The sequence below is a fragment of the Eucyclogobius newberryi genome, unplaced genomic scaffold, assembly GCF_026437365.1.
Source record: "Eucyclogobius newberryi isolate DKJ021-1_F unplaced genomic scaffold, fEucNew1.0.hap1 SCAF_14, whole genome shotgun sequence".
Lineage (NCBI taxonomy): Eukaryota > Metazoa > Chordata > Actinopteri > Gobiiformes > Gobiidae > Eucyclogobius > Eucyclogobius newberryi.
This window is the reverse complement of record NW_027315768.1, coordinates 38410802-38428553: the sequence shown is the minus strand read 5'-3', so window position 1 is coordinate 38428553 and position 17752 is coordinate 38410802. Positions and strand designations below refer to the sequence as shown.

Here is a 17752-nt window from a genome sequence, read left to right as displayed (position 1 = left end):
AGTAATCCTGCTGTAATCCTGCTGTAATCCTGCTGTAATCCTGCTGTAATCCTGCAGTAATCCTGCTATAATCCTGCAGTAATCCTGCAGTAATCCTGCTGTAATCCTGCTGTAATCCTGCTGTAATCCTGCTATAATCCTGCAGTAATCCTGCTGTAATCCTGCTGTAATCCTGCTGTAATCCTGCAGTAATCCTGCAGTAATCCTGCAGTAATCCTGCTGTAATCCTGCTATAATCCTGCAGTAATCCTGCAGTAATCCTGCTGTAATCCTGCTGTAATCCTGCAGTAATCCTGCAGTAATCCTGCTGTAATCCTGCAGTAATCCTGCTGTAATCCTGCAGTAATCCTGCAGTAATCCTGCTGTAATCCTGCTGTAATCCTGCTATAATCCTGCAGTAATCCTGCTGTAATCCTGCTGTAATCCTGCTGTAATCCTGCAGTAATCCTGCTATAATCCTGCTATAATCCTGCAGTAATCCTGCAGTAATCCTGCAGTAATCCTGCTATAATCCTGCTGTAATCCTGCTGTAATCCTGCTATAATCCTGCTGTAATCCTGCAGTAATCCTGCTGTAATCCTGCTATAATCCTGCAGTAATCCTGCAGTAATCCTGCTGTAATCCTGCTGTAATCCTGCTATAATCCTGCTATAATCCTGCAGTAATCCTGCAGTAATCCTGCTGTAATCCTGCTATAATCCTGCAGTAATCCTGCTGTAATCCTGCAGTAATCCTGCTGTAATCCTGCAGTAATCCTGCTGTAATCCTGCTGTAATCCTGCTGTAATCCTGCTGTAATCCTGCTGTAATCCTGCAGTAATCCTGCAGTTATCCTGCTGTAATCCTGCAGTAATCCTGCTATAATCCTGCAGTAATTCTGCTGTAATCCTGCTGTAATCCTGCTGTAATCCTGCTGTAATCCTGTAGTAATCCTGCAGTAATCCTGCTGTAATCCTGCTATAATCCTGCAGTAATCCTGCTGTAATCCTGCTGTAATCCTGCTGTAATCCTGCAGTAATCCTGCAGTAATCCTGCTGTAATCCTGCAGTAATCCTGCTGTAATCCTGCAGTAATCCTGCTGTAATCCTGCTGTAATCCTGCTATAATCCTGCAGTAATCCTGCTGTAATCCTGCTGTAATCCTGCTGTAATCCTGCTGTATTCCTGCAGTAATCCTGCTATAATCCTGCTATAATCCTGCAGTAATCCTGCTGTAATCCTGCAGTAATCCTGCAGTAATCCTGCTATAATCCTGCTGTAATCCTGCTATAATCCTGCAGTAATCCTGCAGTAATCCTGCTGTAATCCTGCTGTAATCCTGCTGTAATCCTGCTGTAATCCTGCTGTAATCCTGCAGTAATCCTGCTATAATCCTGCAGTAATCCTGCAGTAATCCTGCTGTAATCCTGCTATAATCCTGCTATAATCCTGCAGTAATCCTGCTGTAATCCTGCAGTAATCCTGCTGTAATCCTGCAGTAATCCTGCAGTAATCCTGCAGTAATCCTGCAGTAATCCTGCTGTAATCCTGCAGTAATCCTGCAGTAATCCTGCAGTAATCCTGCAGTAATCCTGCAGTAATCCTGCAGTAATCCTGCTGTAATCCTGCAGTAATCCTGCTGTAATCCTGCTGTAATCCTGCTGTAATCCTGCAGTAATCCTGCTGTACTTCCAGCCCTGAGCACCTGAATGACCCGGGCTTCTCCCGCCACATTAACACAAACAGCTTTATCAGCACAGAAGGCACTGGAGTTCAGGACCACAGAGCGCCGTGCATCTTCATTTTAAAGACAAAAAACAGTCTTTTGAAGACAGTGAGGAGAAGATTCTGAGCAGGAGAACAGGTCATTGTTCACTGCAGGGGAACAAAAAACAAAACTGTAAACTTCTAAAAACAGATGTCTACAATGGAACACTCCTGGACTAACGGGGGATTACCCAGGTTTAGTTACTAAGTAGTTAAGTAGTTACTAAGCCTGAATCATTCTTAATAATCGATTTGTTCCCTGTGAATTAAGTTTTTGTTCATGCTTTTCTAAGGCAGGAATAAGTCTAGTTAATACAAAGGTTTGCCTTAAATTCTTCTAGTTTGAACTGTTGTTAGTTTTTAGTGTGAGCTCACTCCTACTGTTTGGTCCATCTCAGAGGTTCCCACTGCTCCACTGAAGCTGGGGGTTGTGAACGTGACCAAAGACAGCGTGACCATCGGCTGGACCCGGCCCGAGTACGACGGAGGCAGCCGCGTGAGCGGGTACCTCATCGACGCCCTGGAAAAGGGCCAGAACAAGTGGGTGAAATGTGCCACGGTGCGTTCCATGAACCACACCATCAAGAACCTGCGCGAAGGAGCCGAGTACTTTTTCAGAGTGAAAGCGGAGAATCACGCAGGCCTCAGCGAAGCCAAAGAGATGATTGTGCCTGTGGTGGTCAAGGAAATCCAAGGTAAACAGTGATAGATAGAGGCCTGAGTCTGGCGTACTTAGTATATCAACGTTTTACATTTATATATTTCATGCATTTATTTTCAAGTCTTTAAAGACTGTAAAGTCACTCTAGTTCATTACAGGCTTAAAGCAGTATTTCTAAAGATTGTATGTTATTGTGACTGCAGTATATTGTTTTCCATAGTAACTATGGCGACTTTGACTTACCCTGCTGTTTCCTGTTGTGTTTCCACAGAGGCTCCAGAGTTTGACCTGAAGAACTATCCTAAAAACACAGTGTACACTAAAGCTGGCTCTGACCTGACCTTTGAGATCCCTCTGAGCGGACGCCCTCAGCCCAAAGTGGCTCTGTCCAGAAACAACGTGGCAATCAAGGCTTCGAACAAAAGGCTGACCGCAGAGGTGACGCCCGACAGCGTGGTCATCTCTCTCACCGAGGCCAACTCCAACGATGCTGGCAAGTACGAGATCACCGCATCCAACGCTGGCGGCACCACCAAAATCAGCTTCACCTTTGTGGTCATGGACAAGCCCGGCCCGCCCATTGGCCCCGTGGAGGTGGGCGAAGTGGGCGAGACTACAGTTTGCCTGAAGTGGGCAGTTCCAGAGTATGACGGTGGCAGTCCGGTCACACATTATATGGTCCTAAAGAGACAAACCAGCACCCCGGCCTGGACCGAGGTTACCACCAACGTCGCCCGCAGCGCCATCAAAGCCACCAAGCTGACCAAGGGAGAGGAGTACCAGTTCCGAATCAAAGCTGTGAACCGCTACGGTGTCAGTGACCACATCGACAGCAAACCCGTCATGATCAAGCTGCCCTACAGTGAGTAACATGTCTTAGATCTGTGAGTGTTATTGTCCTATCACTGCTGACCACCACTTCTCTCTTCAGCCTTTCCTGGCCCTCCGTCCACTCCATGGTTTTCACTGGTGTCCAGAGAAAGCCTGACCGTGTGCTGGAATGAGCCTGTGACTGATGGTGGCAACTCAGTGTTCGGGTACCATCTGCAGATGAAGGAGCGCAGCAGCATCCTGTGGCAGAAGGTCAATAAGACTGCCATCATTGGCAACCAGAGGCGTGTCACCAACATCCTGCCTGGCATGATCTACGAGTTCAAGGTGGCAGCCGAGAATGCTGCTGGCATCGGTAAACTGAGCAAGACCTCAGAGGAGGTGCTGGCCATCGACGCCTGCGGTAAGTGTTGGCAGGGTTAAAGGAACATATGACATGTTATTACATATGTGTCTTATGCTGCTGTCCTCTCCTCAGAGCCACCGGCCAATGTGCATGTGACAGAAATGACCAAGAACTCAGTGACCCTGGCCTGGCAGCGCCCGCCATATGACGGCGGAAGTAAAATCAGTGGCTACAGCGTGGAGCGCCGTGAGTCCCCAAGTGGACGATGGATCAAAGCCAACTTCACCAACATCATCGAGATGGGCTTCTCTGTGTCTGGCCTGAACCAGAACGAGGCCTACGAGTTCCGCGTGTACGCCAAGAACGCTGTAGGCTCTGTCAGTAACCCGAGCCTGATCGCCGGGCCGGTCACCTGCGTCGATGCCTGTGGTGAGTGTCATTTACCTGGAACATAATGATATGTTACAGTTCCTTTGACGAACACTAAACCCTTCCACAGGAACCCCAGCCATCGACCTGCCACCAGAGTACTTGGACGTAGTGCGGTACAAGGCCGGTTCTTCTGTGAAGCTCAAGCTGGGTTTCACCGCCAAACCTCTCCCCTCTGTTGAGTGGATGAAGGACGGCAAAGACCTGGTGACCTCCTCCACCGTGTCTGTGGAGAACATGTCCGATTCCAGCGCCATTCTGGTCAAAGACGCCGCACGCGCCGACACTGGAGCCTACGAAGTGAAGATCAGAAATGTTCTGGGAAGTGCCACTGCCATCATCCGCATGGAGGTCCTCGGTAAGAAGGAACTGTGACATGTTAAATCCATAACAGTTGCTCATACCAATGAAAGATAAAGCTTTCGTTCAGAAATGTTTTTTAAACTAGTTCAAACTTGAATATGACAGAGTCAGAAACAGTGTTTTCTCTCCTTCAGATGATTTGAATGTTCGATTGAAATGTTTTATTCTTGACGTCTCTTCCCTCTCAGACAAACCAGGTCCTCCTGCCGGCCTCATCAACTACACTCTGGTCACGGCCGACAGAATCATCTTCTGCTGGGAGCCGGTGCCCGAGTGGGACCAGGGCGGGTACAAAGTCACACATTACATCGTGGAGCGCCGTGAGACCAGTCGTGTGGTTTGGTCCACTGTGTCCGAGCACCTGGAGCAGAATCACGTCACTGTTAGTAAACTGGTCAGGGGGAACGAGTACGTGTTCAGAGTGATGGGCGTGAATAAGTGCGGCGTTGGCGAGGCGCTGGAGAGCGAGCCGGTCGTCGCCAAGAACGCTTTTGGTGAGAGAAGAATGACTCTTTATTTTAACCTTATTTTATTTAATGTGTTTAACATATCAATTCTTGAATTGAAATACTGAAGTTAGTTCCCAGGATAAAACCAATTCTCAGTTCCACTGGTATAAAGAGAGAGTATTTAATCATTGTGTTTATGGAATAAAAGTACTAAAATGTTCAATACAAAAATACATTTGAATTTATTTTTTGCCAAGTTTGTTCCACTGTTTTGAATCGAACCGTTGTCCTCGTCCCTCGCAGTGACTCCTGGACAGCCGCATACACCTGAGGTCACTGCCAGCACCAAAACGACTCAGGTGGTGGAGTGGGACAAACCGGGCGTGGACGGCGGCAGCGCGGTGACCGGGTACTACCTGGAACGCCGTGACAAGAAGAGCCTGCGCTGGATTAAAGTCTACAAGGACCCAGTGAAAGAGCCCAAGCAGACGGTGTACCATCTGACCGAAGGGAACGAGTACCAATACAGAGTGTGCGCCATCAACCGCGCCGGAGAGGGCCCGTTCTCCGACGCCTCCGACTACTACAAGGCAGCGGACCCCGTTGGTAAGCTTTGAGCTGCTTTACAACTATATTTAGGCCCGAGCCCCAGCAGGGCGGAGGGACAGTTGCAACGCTGCCAAAGGCAGCGTTGCAACTGTCCCGTCGCCCCTGGCAAGTACAGTGAACTAGCCCATGCCGAAGGCATGGATCATGCATACTTACTCCTGCTATGACAGAAATAGTCAACAATGAGTGAATTCATCGCTTTGAGCTCTAATTTGACCCCCTGAACATGCTCAAAAACTCACCAAACTTTGCCCAAAATTCAGAATCGGCAAAAAATTTTGTTTTTTCTGGGCCATTTTTTTTTTTTCGTTAAAAAATGGCGCGACAGCGCCACCGACAAAAGTCAAAATACATTGCGCCTATGGGAGACGCCCCGAGGTCAACTTTGTCTTAGAGCTACGAAATTCGGGACACACATTCCTCTCGTGAGGACAAAAAAAAAATATTATTGTGGCCACGCCCCCAGATTTACCCTATGCCCGCCATCTTCCTTTGAAAATGAAAACAAGCTGAGTTAGCCATTTTGTTCACGTCAAACTTTGACGAACTCCTCCTAGGGCGTTTTGCCCACCGACTTCAAAATCGGCGTACGTCCTCTGGACAAGTGGGGCATCTAAAGTTATCCAAATTTTTGAGATACCTTTTACGGTCTGTGTGCGGCGCAGCCGCAAAGTTGGACAACTTATTTTGGAATATTGCAGATCTAAAAATTGCTCCCATTTGATCAAAACGAGTCCGATTAGGACCAAATTTGAATCAGTTGTTAAACTTTCTAGTTTGGACCAGTTTATGATGATAAAATTTAAATGGGCGCGATAGCGCCCCCTACAGAGTGACCTTTAAATTAACATTGAAGGTCAAAAAATAGTTTTACCAAAATGTTCTAAACTTTACCCAAAATTCTATTTTGCCGTCCCGATCAAAAAAGCCAATCAGACAAATGCCTTAATTTTTACGGCGTAGTCGTAGCGATGAGATAAACCTCCCATGTTATCCTTATGGGAAAACCGCAAAATCTCTCAAATATCCACATTTTTATGTTTCACACTTTAGCGAACTCCTCCTAGTGCGTTTTGCCCACGAACCTCAAAATCGGTGTACGTCCTCTAGACAAGTGGGGCATCTAAAGTTATCCAAATTTTAAGGATAGCTTTTACGGTCTCTGTGCGACGGAGCCGTAAACGTTTCCCAGAATTTTGACTATTTGGCCTTCAGAGTGGCCTATAAACAATAGAGTTTGTCCAAATGACATGATATTTTGAACAAAATTCTAATTTGCCATCCTGATCATAAAAGTATGAGAGCCAAAGTCATATTTTGTACGGCGTAACCGTAGCGATGACAGAAACATCCCATGTTATCCTTATGGGAAAATCGCTAAATCGCTCAAATCACCACATTTTTACGCTTCACACTTTAACGATCAAGTTCATATTTGGAGAATATAATCTACACAAGCGGGGCATCAAAACTTATCCATATTTTGATTCTAAGTGCTACGGTCTCTGTGTGGCGGACCCGCAAATATATGTCACGAATGGGAAAAACGCCAAATCCTTGAAATGTTCACATTTATGCTTCACACTTTAACAAACTCCTCCGTGGGCAATAGCTCGATCAAGCTTTACTTTGGGAAATATCATCTACACAAGCGCGGCATCAAAAGTTATCCATATTTTGATTCTAAGTGCTACGGTCTCTGTGCGGCGGAGCAGCACATTTGACTGACACTTGTGTTCATTTCCACTGGATTGGCCATGTCCAATGTGTCGCCGTCTGTCAAGTTCTTTTTTAATTCAACACAATAAGGGCGCCATCTTTATCAAGTCGAAAGCGCAGAGCCGGAAGGCCGGCGGCCCGCGAGGGCCGTTGGATGCCGCTTGCGGCTTTAATTTTATTTGATCTTGATCTGATCTAGACGGACATTAGTTTAGGATTTTACTATTGCAATGAAAGAAGAATGATCATGTCTCAGCGTGCTTCAGAAGCAGATCCTTTTGCTTAGGATTAGATGAATAGATACTCGTCACATCCAGGCCCAGTAATAAACTTAGCAAAGCACTGAAGTCTGTCCAGGAGTAACAGATGTGTCTGACCCATGCCCCCCCAGACCCACCCTATGAGCCTGAGAAGCTGAAGGTGGTGGACTCCACGAAGACCTCCATCACCTTGAGCTGGTCCAAACCAGAGTGGGACGGAGGCAGCGAGGTCATTAGCTACATGGTGGAGAAACGTGTTGGCGAGGAGGAGGAATGGACCATGGTCACTTCCAAAGGACAAGTAAAGACCACAGAGTTCACAGTCCACGACCTCAAACCCGACACAGACTACTACTTCAGAGTGTCTGCGGTGAACTGCGCTGGGCGCGGAGACCCGCTGGAGCTGACCGAACCCGTGCTGGCTAAAGATATCCTGGGTAAGAGTTTCTGCTGGAATATTTTCCCTATTGTCCTTTTGTTTTGTAACTAACCCCTCTAATGTCCACAGAGGAGGCTCAGGTGGACACAGATGTGGCCATGCGTACACACTACGTGGTAAAGGCAGGTAAAGATGTCGAGCTGTCCGTGCCGATGAAGGGCCGCCCTAGTCCCACCGCCTCGTGGTCTTTAGGCGAAACATGCATCGACAAAGATCCAAGGTTTGAGTTCCACCACACAGACATCACCTCCACGCTGGTGCTCCGCGAGGTTACCCGAAATGACACCGGCAAGTACCATGTCAAGATTGAAAACGGCGTGGGACAGGCCAAGACCCTGACGCTGTCTGTGAAAGTCCAAGACAGCCCGGCCCAGTGCCAGAACCTGGTTGTGAAGGACGTGACGAGAGGAAAGGTGACACTATGCTGGGAACCACCTCTGTCTGACGGAGGAGCTGAAATCACAAACTACATCGTGGAGAAGCGTGACTCCAGCAAACGCACCTTCTCCGCTGTGACCAGCAAGTGCATGGAGACCACCTTCTCAATGGAAGATCTCTCCGAGAAGACCTCCTTCTACTTCAGAATCCTGGCTGAGAACGAGAATGGCGTAGGCGACCCTTGTGACACCGCAGAGCCAGTGAAAGCCACGGAAACGCCGGGCCCAGTGAAGGACCTGTCCATGAAGGACTCCTCCAAGACCTCTGTGACGCTGCAGTGGGTCAAACCAGACTACGACGGAGGCAGCATCATCTCAGACTACGTGATCGAGAAGCGTGGCAAGGGTGAGGAGGAGTGGTCATCCGGAGGAAACAGCCGCCAGTGCGAGTTTGAGGTGAAGAAGCTAAAGGAGCATTCGGAGGTGCAGTTCAGAGTGGCTGCCCGCAACGACAAGGGCCAGGGAGACTTCATCGAGTCCCAGACCATCAAAGTTGTGAGCTTACATATGATGTTTCATTTTGGCATGAATTTCAAATGCACAGAGTGTATTTTGACTCCCCTGCTCTCTCCTCTCAGGTGGACTACATCATCCCGCCTGAGGCAGACATGTCCGAGTATCCCGGCAGCCTTCTGAAGGTCCGCCTGGGGTATAATGTGCACGTAGAGCTGCCCTACAAAGGCAAGCCCAGGCCGTCCATCAGCTGGCTCAAGGACAGCCTGCCACTGAAGGAGAGCGACCAAATCCGTTTCAAGACCACAGAGAACAAGGCCACGTTGATGATCAAAGCAGTGCACAAAGACAACGAGGGCAAGTACACGCTCACGCTGGACAATAAGATCAACAGAAAGTCCTTCCACCTGCACATTGTTACCCTGGGGCCGCCTGCCAAGCCAGTGGGACCCATCATTCTAGACGAGGTCAGGGCCGAGAGCATCACCATCTCCTGGGAAGAACCCAATGACGATGGAGGCGGTGACATTACCTGCTACACTGTGGAGAAGCGAGACACGTCCAAAAATGTGTGGAAGATGGCCTGCTCCTGCGTGACTGACACACAGTTCAAGGTAAAGAAGCACCAGTAGAAGTTTAAGAGGTGTCAGATAGCATGAATACACTTTCAGTTTAGAAGGAAGCATGCTCAATGCTTTGGTCTGTGCAGGTGCCTAACCTGGTCAAAGGAGTGCAGTACCAGTTCAGAGTGTGTGTGGAGAACCGTTACGGCGCCAGCGAGCCGCTCCTGTCTCAAACGGTGGTGGCTAAGCACCAGTTCAGACCCCCTGGACCTCCAGGAAAACCCTTTGTTTACAACGTAACCAACGATGGCATGACCATCCAGTGGGAGAAGCCCCTGTATGACGGAGGCACTCCCATCCAGGGGTACCACGTGGAGAAGAGGGAGAGCAACAGCATCATGTGGCAGAAGGTGAGACCAGCTTCAGTCCTGGATTAGAATCATTATAAGTATTAGACAAACATGAAATATCAAACTGCTCATCGTAAACCTGCTTTAGACCTGGTGTAAATCTCATGTACTGACCTCTGTACTGACCTCTGTACTGCACTGACCCCTGTACTGACCTCTGTACTGGCCCCTAACCCTGCAGGTGAACACAGTGATCGTGAAGGAGACAGAGTTCAGGATCCTGGAGCTCATCGAGGGTCTGGAGTATTCCTTCAGAGTCTACGCCCAGAACGACGCCGGGTTCAGCCGTATGAGCGACGAGAGCAAGCTCACCATGGCAGTCAGCCCCGTCGGTGAGAGGCGCCGTGGGGCAGGAGAGGGGCAGGAGAGGGGCAAGAGAGGGGCAGGAGAGGGGCAAGAGAGGGGCAGGAGAGGGGCAGGAGAGGGGCAGGAGAGGGGCAGGAGAGGGGCAAGAGAGGGGCAAGAGAGGGGCAAGAGAGGGGCAAGAGAGGGGCAGGAGAGGGGCAAGAGAGGGGCAAGAGAGGGGCAGGAGAGGGGGCAGGAGAGGGGGCAAGAGAGGGGGCAGGAGAGGGGGCAGGAGAGGGGGCAGGAGAGGGGGCAGGAGAGGGGCAAGAGAGGGGCAAGAGAGGGGGCAGGAGAGGGGGCAGGAGAGGGGGCAGGAGAGGGGGCAGGAGAGGGGCAGGAGAGGGGGCAGGAGAGGGGCAGGAGAGGGGCAGGAGAGGGGCAGGAGAGGGGCAGGAGAGGGGCAGGAGAGGGGCAGGAGAGGGGCAGGAGAGGGGCAAGAGAGGGGCAAGAGAGGGGCAAGAGAGGGGCAAGAGAGGGGCAAGAGAGGGGCAAGAGAGGGGCAAGAGAGGGGCAAGAGAGGGGCAAGAGAGGGGGCAAGAGAGGGGCAAGAGAGGGGCAAGAGAGGGGCAGGAGAGGGGCAGGAGAGGGGCAAGAGAGGGGCAAGAGAGGGGCAGGAGAGGGGCAGGAGAGGGGCAGGAGAGGGGCAGGAGAGGGGCAAGAGAGGGGCAAGAGAGGGGCAGGAGAGGGGCAGGAGAGGGGCAGGAGAGGGGCAGGAGAGGGGCAGGAGAGGGGCAGGAGAGGGGCAAGAGAGGGGCAAGAGAGGGGCAAGAGAGGGGCAAGAGAGGGGCAAGAGAGGGGCAAGAGAGGGGCAAGAGAGGGGCAGGAGAGGGGCAGGAGAGGGGCAGGAGAGGGGCAGGAGAGGGGCAGGAGAGGGGCAGGAGAGGGGCAGGAGAGGGGCAGGAGAGGGGCAGGAGAGGGGCAGGAGAGGGGCAGGAGAGGGGCAGGAGAGGGGGCAGGAGAGGGGGCAGGAGAGGGGGCAGGAGAGGGGCAAGAGAGGGGCAGGAGAGGGGCAGGAGAGGGGGCAGGAGAGGGGGCAGGAGAGGGGGCAGGAGAGGGGGCAGGAGAGGGGGCAGGAGAGGGGGCAGGAGAGGGGGCAAGAGAGGGGGCAAGAGAGGGGGCAAGAGAGGGGCAAGAGAGGGGCAAGAGAGGGGCAAGAGAGGGGCAAGAGAGGGGCAGGAGAGGGGCAGGAGAGGGGCAGGAGAGGGGCAGGAGAGGGGCAGGAGAGGGGCAGGAGAGGGGCAGGAGAGGGGCAGGAGAGGGGCAGGAGAGGGGGCAGGAGAGGGGGGAATTCAATTCTTGGTACATATTTGACTGGGTTTATGACGTTCTTAAATAGAGATTTAACAGCTCTGGAGCTGCTTTGGACCCAGTTGTAACTCCTCCTCTTCCTGTCAGATCCTCCTGGTCAGCCCGACTACACAGACATCACGAGTGACAGCGTCGCTCTGAAATGGGATGCGCCCAAACGTGACGGCGGCTCTAAAATAACAAGCTACACCATCGAGAAACGCCAGGGCAAAGGTCGCTGGTTTAAAGCCAACCTAACAGACTGCAGTGAGTGCCAGTACAAGGTGACCGGCCTCGCCACCAACGAGCGCTACGAGTTCAGAGTCATCGCCCGCAACGCCATCGGTGTGGTCAGCCCACCATCCAACTCATCTGGCCTGATCATTGTGCGCAGCGAGAACGGTGAGAACGTAAATGCATTCACGGAACTGAAGAACTGACGGTTTATAAGTGTTTTCATAAAGAAAGCACAGAAACTCACTGAAGCTTCTCTTTCAGCCGCTCCTAACCTGGAGTTTGGGCCGGAGTATTTCGAGGGGCTCACGGTGAAGGCGGGCGATAACATCCGTCTAAAGGTGTCCATTACCGGCCGTCCTACGCCCAAAATCGTGTGGTTCAGAGACGGCGTGGAGGTCACCAAGAAGATGATGGACATCCTCAACATCTCTGGCTCCAGCACTCTGTTTGTCCGAGACGCTGACCGCTCGCACCGCGGACTCTACACTGTGGAGGCCACCAACGGCTCGGGCAACAAGAGAGAAGACATCCTGGTGCAAGTGCAAGGTACCATCGCTCTGTGGTCAGCGCTGCATCCGGCTTCTACCAGGATCTAACCTCCTCTCTTCCCTCAGACACGCCCGGCGAGCCTGTCGCTCCCATCGTCTTCTCAGACATCTCTGAAGGGAAGTGCACTCTGAGCTGGAGTCCTCCTGAAAACGACGGCTGCTCTGAAATCTCTCACTACATCATCGAGAAGCGTGAGACGGCAAAGATCTCGTGGGCGCTGGTGACGGACGAGTGCACGAGCTGCTCCTTCAACGCCTCCAAACTCATCAAGACCAACGAGTACCAGTTCAGAGTGTCCGCGGTCAACAAGTTTGGCGTGGGCCGCGCCCTGGAGTCCAGCCCGGTCATCGCTCAGATGCAGTACAGTAAGTGCCTTTTGAATGACTGCATCACTGTTACCAAAATACAGACAAATATTTCAGACAAGGAGCTTTAGATGAGCTAACATTTAGACTGGATTTGTCCCTCTCTCAGCGGCTCCAGACGCCCCGGGCACCCCCGATGCCACAGAGGTCACCGGGGAGAGCATCACCCTCTCCTGGATGCCTCCCACATCTGACGGAGGAAACCCCATCCAGTATTACATCGTGGAGAAGCGTGAGAAGAAGACAATGCGCTTCTACAAAGTGACCTCCAAGAAGCCCATCGTGGAGTGTGCGCACAAAGTGAGCGGCCTGACGGAGGGCGTAGAGTATGAGTTCAGGGTGATGGCGGTGAACGACGCTGGCACGGGTGCGTCCAGCAACGTGTCCTTACCCATCAAAGCCGCAGAGCCCAAGGACATCCCCTGCGCCCCGTCCGTCATGTGCGTGTGCGACTCCACCAGCTCTTCTGTCAGCCTGGAGTGGACCCGTCCCGCAGACGACGGGGGTACGGAGGTCCTGGGGTACATCCTGGAGACGGCCAGAGGAGAAGAGGACGAATGGAAACGTGTCAACGAGACAGAACTTATACCAGCGACCAACTTCACTGTGAGCGGGCTGGAGAGCGGAGCGTCCTACAGGTCAGAACATGCCCCTTCACTTCTCCCCCTCTAACCCTGACCCTGACCCTGACCCTGACCCTGACCCTGACCCTGTCTCTGACCCTGACCCTGACTCTGTCTCTGACCCTGTCTCTGTCTCTGACCCTGACTCTGTCTCTGACCCTGTCTCTGACTCTGTCTCTGACCCTGTCTCTGACCCTGTCTCTGACCCTGTCTCTGACCCTGACCCTAACCCTGACCCTGACCCTGACCCTAACCCTGACCCTGACCCTAACCCTGATCCTGACCCTGACCCTGACCCTGACCCTAACCCTGACCCTGTCTCTGACCCTGACTCTGTCTCTGACCCTGTCTCTGTCTCTGACCCTGACTCTGTCTCTGACCCTGTCTCTGACCCTGACTCTGTCTCTGACCCTGTCTCTGACCCTGTATCTGACCCTGTCTCTGTCTCTGACCCTGATCCTGACTCTGACCCTAACCCTATCCCTACAGGTCAGAACATCATTCCCTCCTCTGTCTCTGACCCTGACTCTGACCCTGTCTCTGACCCTGTCTCTGACCCTGACTCTGTCTCTGACCCTGACTCTGTCTCTGACCCTGTCTCTGACCCTGACTGTCTCTGACCCTGTCTCTGACCCTGTCTCTGACCCTGTCTCCGCCCCTCTAAAGGTTCCGTGTGGCGGCGGTGAACCACATTGGTCGTGGAGAGGACTTGGAGTTGGCGGAGCCGGCTCAGGCTGTGGAGCGTTTCACGGCGCCACAAGTGGACATCGACGCCACGTTCAAACAGACGCACATCGTGAAGGCGGGCGGCTCCGTGTGTCTGGCCGTGCACTTCAGAGGGAAGCCCTTACCCACCGCCTCGTGGGCGAGAGACGAGGGCGAGCTGGGCGCCATGGTTGAGGTCCAGACCACAGGCGGACACAGCTCCCTGTCCATCGAGAACTGCTCCAGGACCGACTCTGGGAAATACACGGTGAACCTGGAGAACAGCAGCGGGAGCAAAGCCATCACCTTCAGTGTCAAGGTACGCTAGCTTATTCAAGAGGACACTCAATGCTCGAGTCTGTGTTCTAGATGATGGTGAGTCATCTAGAACTAAAGCATTTGTAGTGTAGTGTTGTTCTTGTCCCATTCCTAACTCCTCCCCCTGACCTCTCTCAGGTGCTGGACTCACCTGGGCCTCCTCAGAACGTCATGTTTAAGGAGGTCTCTCGCGGCTCGGTCTCGCTTGTTTGGGAGGCTCCTCTGTGCGACGGTGGATCCAGGATTCAACACTACATTGTGCAGCGCCGCGAGGCTAGTCGCCGCACCTGGACCCAGTCCGGATCCAAGACTGTGGTCCCTGAGCTGAAGATTGACGAGCTGCTGGAGGGAGCACCCTACTTCTTCAGAGTTTTGGCTGAGAACCAGCACGGGCTTGGCGAACCCTTCGAAATCACGGAGCCGGTCATTGCCACGGCTGAGCCCTCAGCGCCCAAACGCCTGAACGTTCTGGACACCACCGACAGCTCTGTGGTGCTGGGCTGGCTCAAACCGGAGCACGACGGAGGCAGCCGCCTCCAAGGGTACCTCATCGAAGCTCGGCCTAAGGGAGGAGACAAGTGGATGGTAGTCGGCAACACCAAGACCCTCACCTACACCGTGGACAAACTCAACAAGAACGATCAATACGACTTCAGAGTGAAAGCCAAGAACGAGGCCGGCTACAGTCTGCCCAAAGAGACCATTGACGCCGTGCTGGTCAAGGAGCCGCACATCGAACCTGCCGCTGACCTCAGCGACATCCCCAACCAGCTCATCTCCTGTCGCTCCGGCAGCTCCTTCACCATCGAAGTGCCCATCAGCGGCCGCCCCGCCCCCAAAGTCTCCTGGAAACTGGAGGACATGAGGCTGAAGAGCTCCGACCGCGTGACCATTAAGACCACAAAGGACCGCAGCAGCATCACGGTGAAGGAGGCCATGAGAGGAGATGGAGGCAAGTACCACCTGACCCTGGAGAACGCCGCCGGAACCAAGACCTTTGGCGTGGAAGTGAACGTGACCGCCCGGCCCAGCCCGCCAACCGGCCCCATCCAGGTCTCCTCCATCACCTCAGTGTCCTGCGTGCTGGACTGGGAGGTGCCCGAAGACGATGGAGGTACTCCCATCACCAACTACATCGTGGAGAAGCGTGAATCCGGCTCCACCGCCTGGCACCTCATCAACTCCAGCGTGAAGAGGACCTCACTGCAAGTGGGCCACCTCACCAAGTACATGCAGTACACCTTCAGAGTGTCCGCCGAGAACCGCTTTGGCATCAGCAAACACACCGAGTCCGAGACCATCGTGGCCGAGCACCCGTTCAGTGAGTGACCGCACGTGTCTGAGCAGGGTTTGGTTGGATCTTAAAAGGTTTCTCTAACACTTTTCTCTGGTTGCAGCTCCTCCTGGCCCGCCGACCCGCCCTACCGCCTTCAACGTCACGGCAAACTCTCTCACTCTGAAGTGGGAGGAGCCGTACAATGACGGCGGCAGCAAAGTGACAGGCTATTGGATCGAGAAGAAGGAGCGCAACAACATCCTGTGGGTGCGAGAGAACAAGATCCCGTGCTTCGAGTGCTACTACAAGGCCGAGGGGCTGGTGGAGGGGCTGGAGTACCAGTTCAGGGTCTACGCCATGAACAGCGCCGGCCTCAGCAAAGCCAGTGAGGCCAGCAAGGGCGCGGTCGCTCAGAACCCCGTCGGTGAGTCACAACGGTGGAGCCAATCAGAGTTCAGACACAACAGTGGCTTTGTTTTATGTGGGTCAGGGTCAGGGTCAGGGTTAGGGTCAGGGTTAATGACAGCGATATAAACCAGGGTCAGGGTCAGGGTTAGGGTCAGGTTAGGGTCAGGTTAGGGTCAGGGTTAATGACAGCGATATAAACCAGGGTCAGGGTCAGGGTTAGGGTCAGGTTAGGGTCAGGTTAGGGTCAGGGTTAATGACAGCGATATAAACCAGGGTCAGGTCAGGGTCAGGGTTAGGGTCAGGGTTAATGACAGCGATATAAACCAGGGTCAGGGTCAGGGTTAGGGTCAGGTTAGGGTCAGGGTTAATGACAGCGATATAAACCAGGGTCAGGGTCAGGGTTAGGGTCAGGTTAGGGTCAAGTTAGGGTCAGGGTTAATGACAGCGATATAAACCAGGGTCAGGTCAGGGTCAGGGTTAGGGTCAGGGTTAATGACAGCGATATAAACCAGGGTCAGGGTCAGGGTTAGGGTCAGGTTAGGGTCAGGTTAGGGTCAGGGTTAATGACAGCGATATAAACCAGGGTCAGTTCAGGGTTAGGGTCAGGTTAGGGTCAGGTTAGGGTCAGGTTAGGGTCAGGTCAGGTTAGGGTCAGGTTAGGGTCAGGTTAGGGTCAGGGTTAATGACAGCGATATAAACCAGGGTCAGGTCAGGGTTAGGATCAGAGTCAGAGTTAATGACAGTGATATAAACCAAGGTCAGGGTTAGGGTCAGGGTTAATGACAGCGATTTAAACCAGGGTCAGGTCAGGGTTAGGGTCAGGTTAGGGTCAGGTTAGGGTCAGGTTAGGGTCAGGTTAGGGTCAGGTTAGGGTCAGGTTAGGGTCAGGTTAGGGTCAGGGTTAATGACAGCGATATAAACCAGGGTCAGGGTCAGGGTTAGGGTCAGGTCAGGGTTAGGGTTAATGACAGCGATATAAACCAGGGTCAGGGTCAGGGTTAGGGTCAGGGTTAGGGTCAGGGTTAATGACAGCGATATAAACCATAAACCAGGGCAACAGATCTGCAATCTGACAGTCAAACAGATCATTGTCACCAAATATCTGGACAAAGCTGAAGCTCTGTCTTTACATCGACCTCCAATTCAACATGACATGTTCAGATGATCCAGACATGGACCTGCAGCTCCTGCAGCAGCTCCTGCAGCTCCTGCAGCTCCTGCAGCAGCTCCTGCAGCTCCTGCAGCTCCTGCTGCAGCTCCTGCAGCAGCTCCTGCAGCAGCTCCTGCAGCTCCTGCAGTAGCTCGCTCCTGCAGCAGCTCCTGCAGCTCCTGCTGCAGCTCCTGCTGCAGCTCCTGCAGCTCCTGCAGCAGCTCCTGCAGCTCCTGCAGCAGCTCGCTCCTGCAGCAGCTCCTGCAGCTCCTGCTGCAGCTCCTGCAGTCGTGATGCTGAAGGTGACGTCATGTGTCTCTCTCCTCAGACCCGCCCTCTCAACCGGAGGTAACTAACGTGACGCGCACCACGGTGTCGCTGAAGTGGGGTACTCCTCTGAACGACGGCGGCTCTCCCATCGTGGGCTACATCGTGGAGAGAAAACCCTACACCATCACGGGAGAGGGCCGCTGGCTCAAGTGCAACTACACCAATGTGATGGACACCTTCTACACGGTGACGGCGCTCGGCGAGGGCGAGCCCTACGAGTTCAGGGTCATCGCCAAGAACCAGAACCTGGTCTACAGCCTGCCGTCCGAGTCCACGGGCTCCGTGCAGTGCAAGACCGACTTCGGTGAGACACGTTTCATGCTCTACATGTTCCACAAGGTCTGACATAAAGCTCAGGGTTATTCTAAAACTGCTCAATAAAGCACTCATTTGGCCTGGATTTATACAAGTTTTAGTGTTGATTTAATTACTTTTGACAAAATAAA

The 17752-nt window shown here is 52.8% G+C and overlaps 1 protein-coding gene across 1 annotated transcript in view; it reads left to right on the top strand.

Moving 5' to 3' along the window:
- Positions 1-17752, top strand: part of LOC140359129 (titin-like) — a 342168-nt gene that overhangs the window by 298297 nt on the left and 26119 nt on the right. The window contains exons 134-153 of the mRNA XM_072443997.1: positions 2143-2439; positions 2677-3267; positions 3337-3639; positions 3715-4011; positions 4082-4369; positions 4563-4868; positions 5127-5429; positions 7543-7848; positions 7920-8782; positions 8866-9354; positions 9450-9713; positions 9895-10045; positions 11454-11747; positions 11844-12128; positions 12197-12496; positions 12606-13134; positions 13786-14143; positions 14281-15463; positions 15540-15842; positions 17305-17610. Of these exons, the coding sequence (XP_072300098.1) occupies positions 2143-2439; positions 2677-3267; positions 3337-3639; positions 3715-4011; positions 4082-4369; positions 4563-4868; positions 5127-5429; positions 7543-7848; positions 7920-8782; positions 8866-9354; positions 9450-9713; positions 9895-10045; positions 11454-11747; positions 11844-12128; positions 12197-12496; positions 12606-13134; positions 13786-14143; positions 14281-15463; positions 15540-15842; positions 17305-17610 (8016 nt within the window). The remainder of the gene's footprint in view (positions 1-2142; positions 2440-2676; positions 3268-3336; positions 3640-3714; positions 4012-4081; positions 4370-4562; positions 4869-5126; positions 5430-7542; positions 7849-7919; positions 8783-8865; positions 9355-9449; positions 9714-9894; positions 10046-11453; positions 11748-11843; positions 12129-12196; positions 12497-12605; positions 13135-13785; positions 14144-14280; positions 15464-15539; positions 15843-17304; positions 17611-17752) is intronic.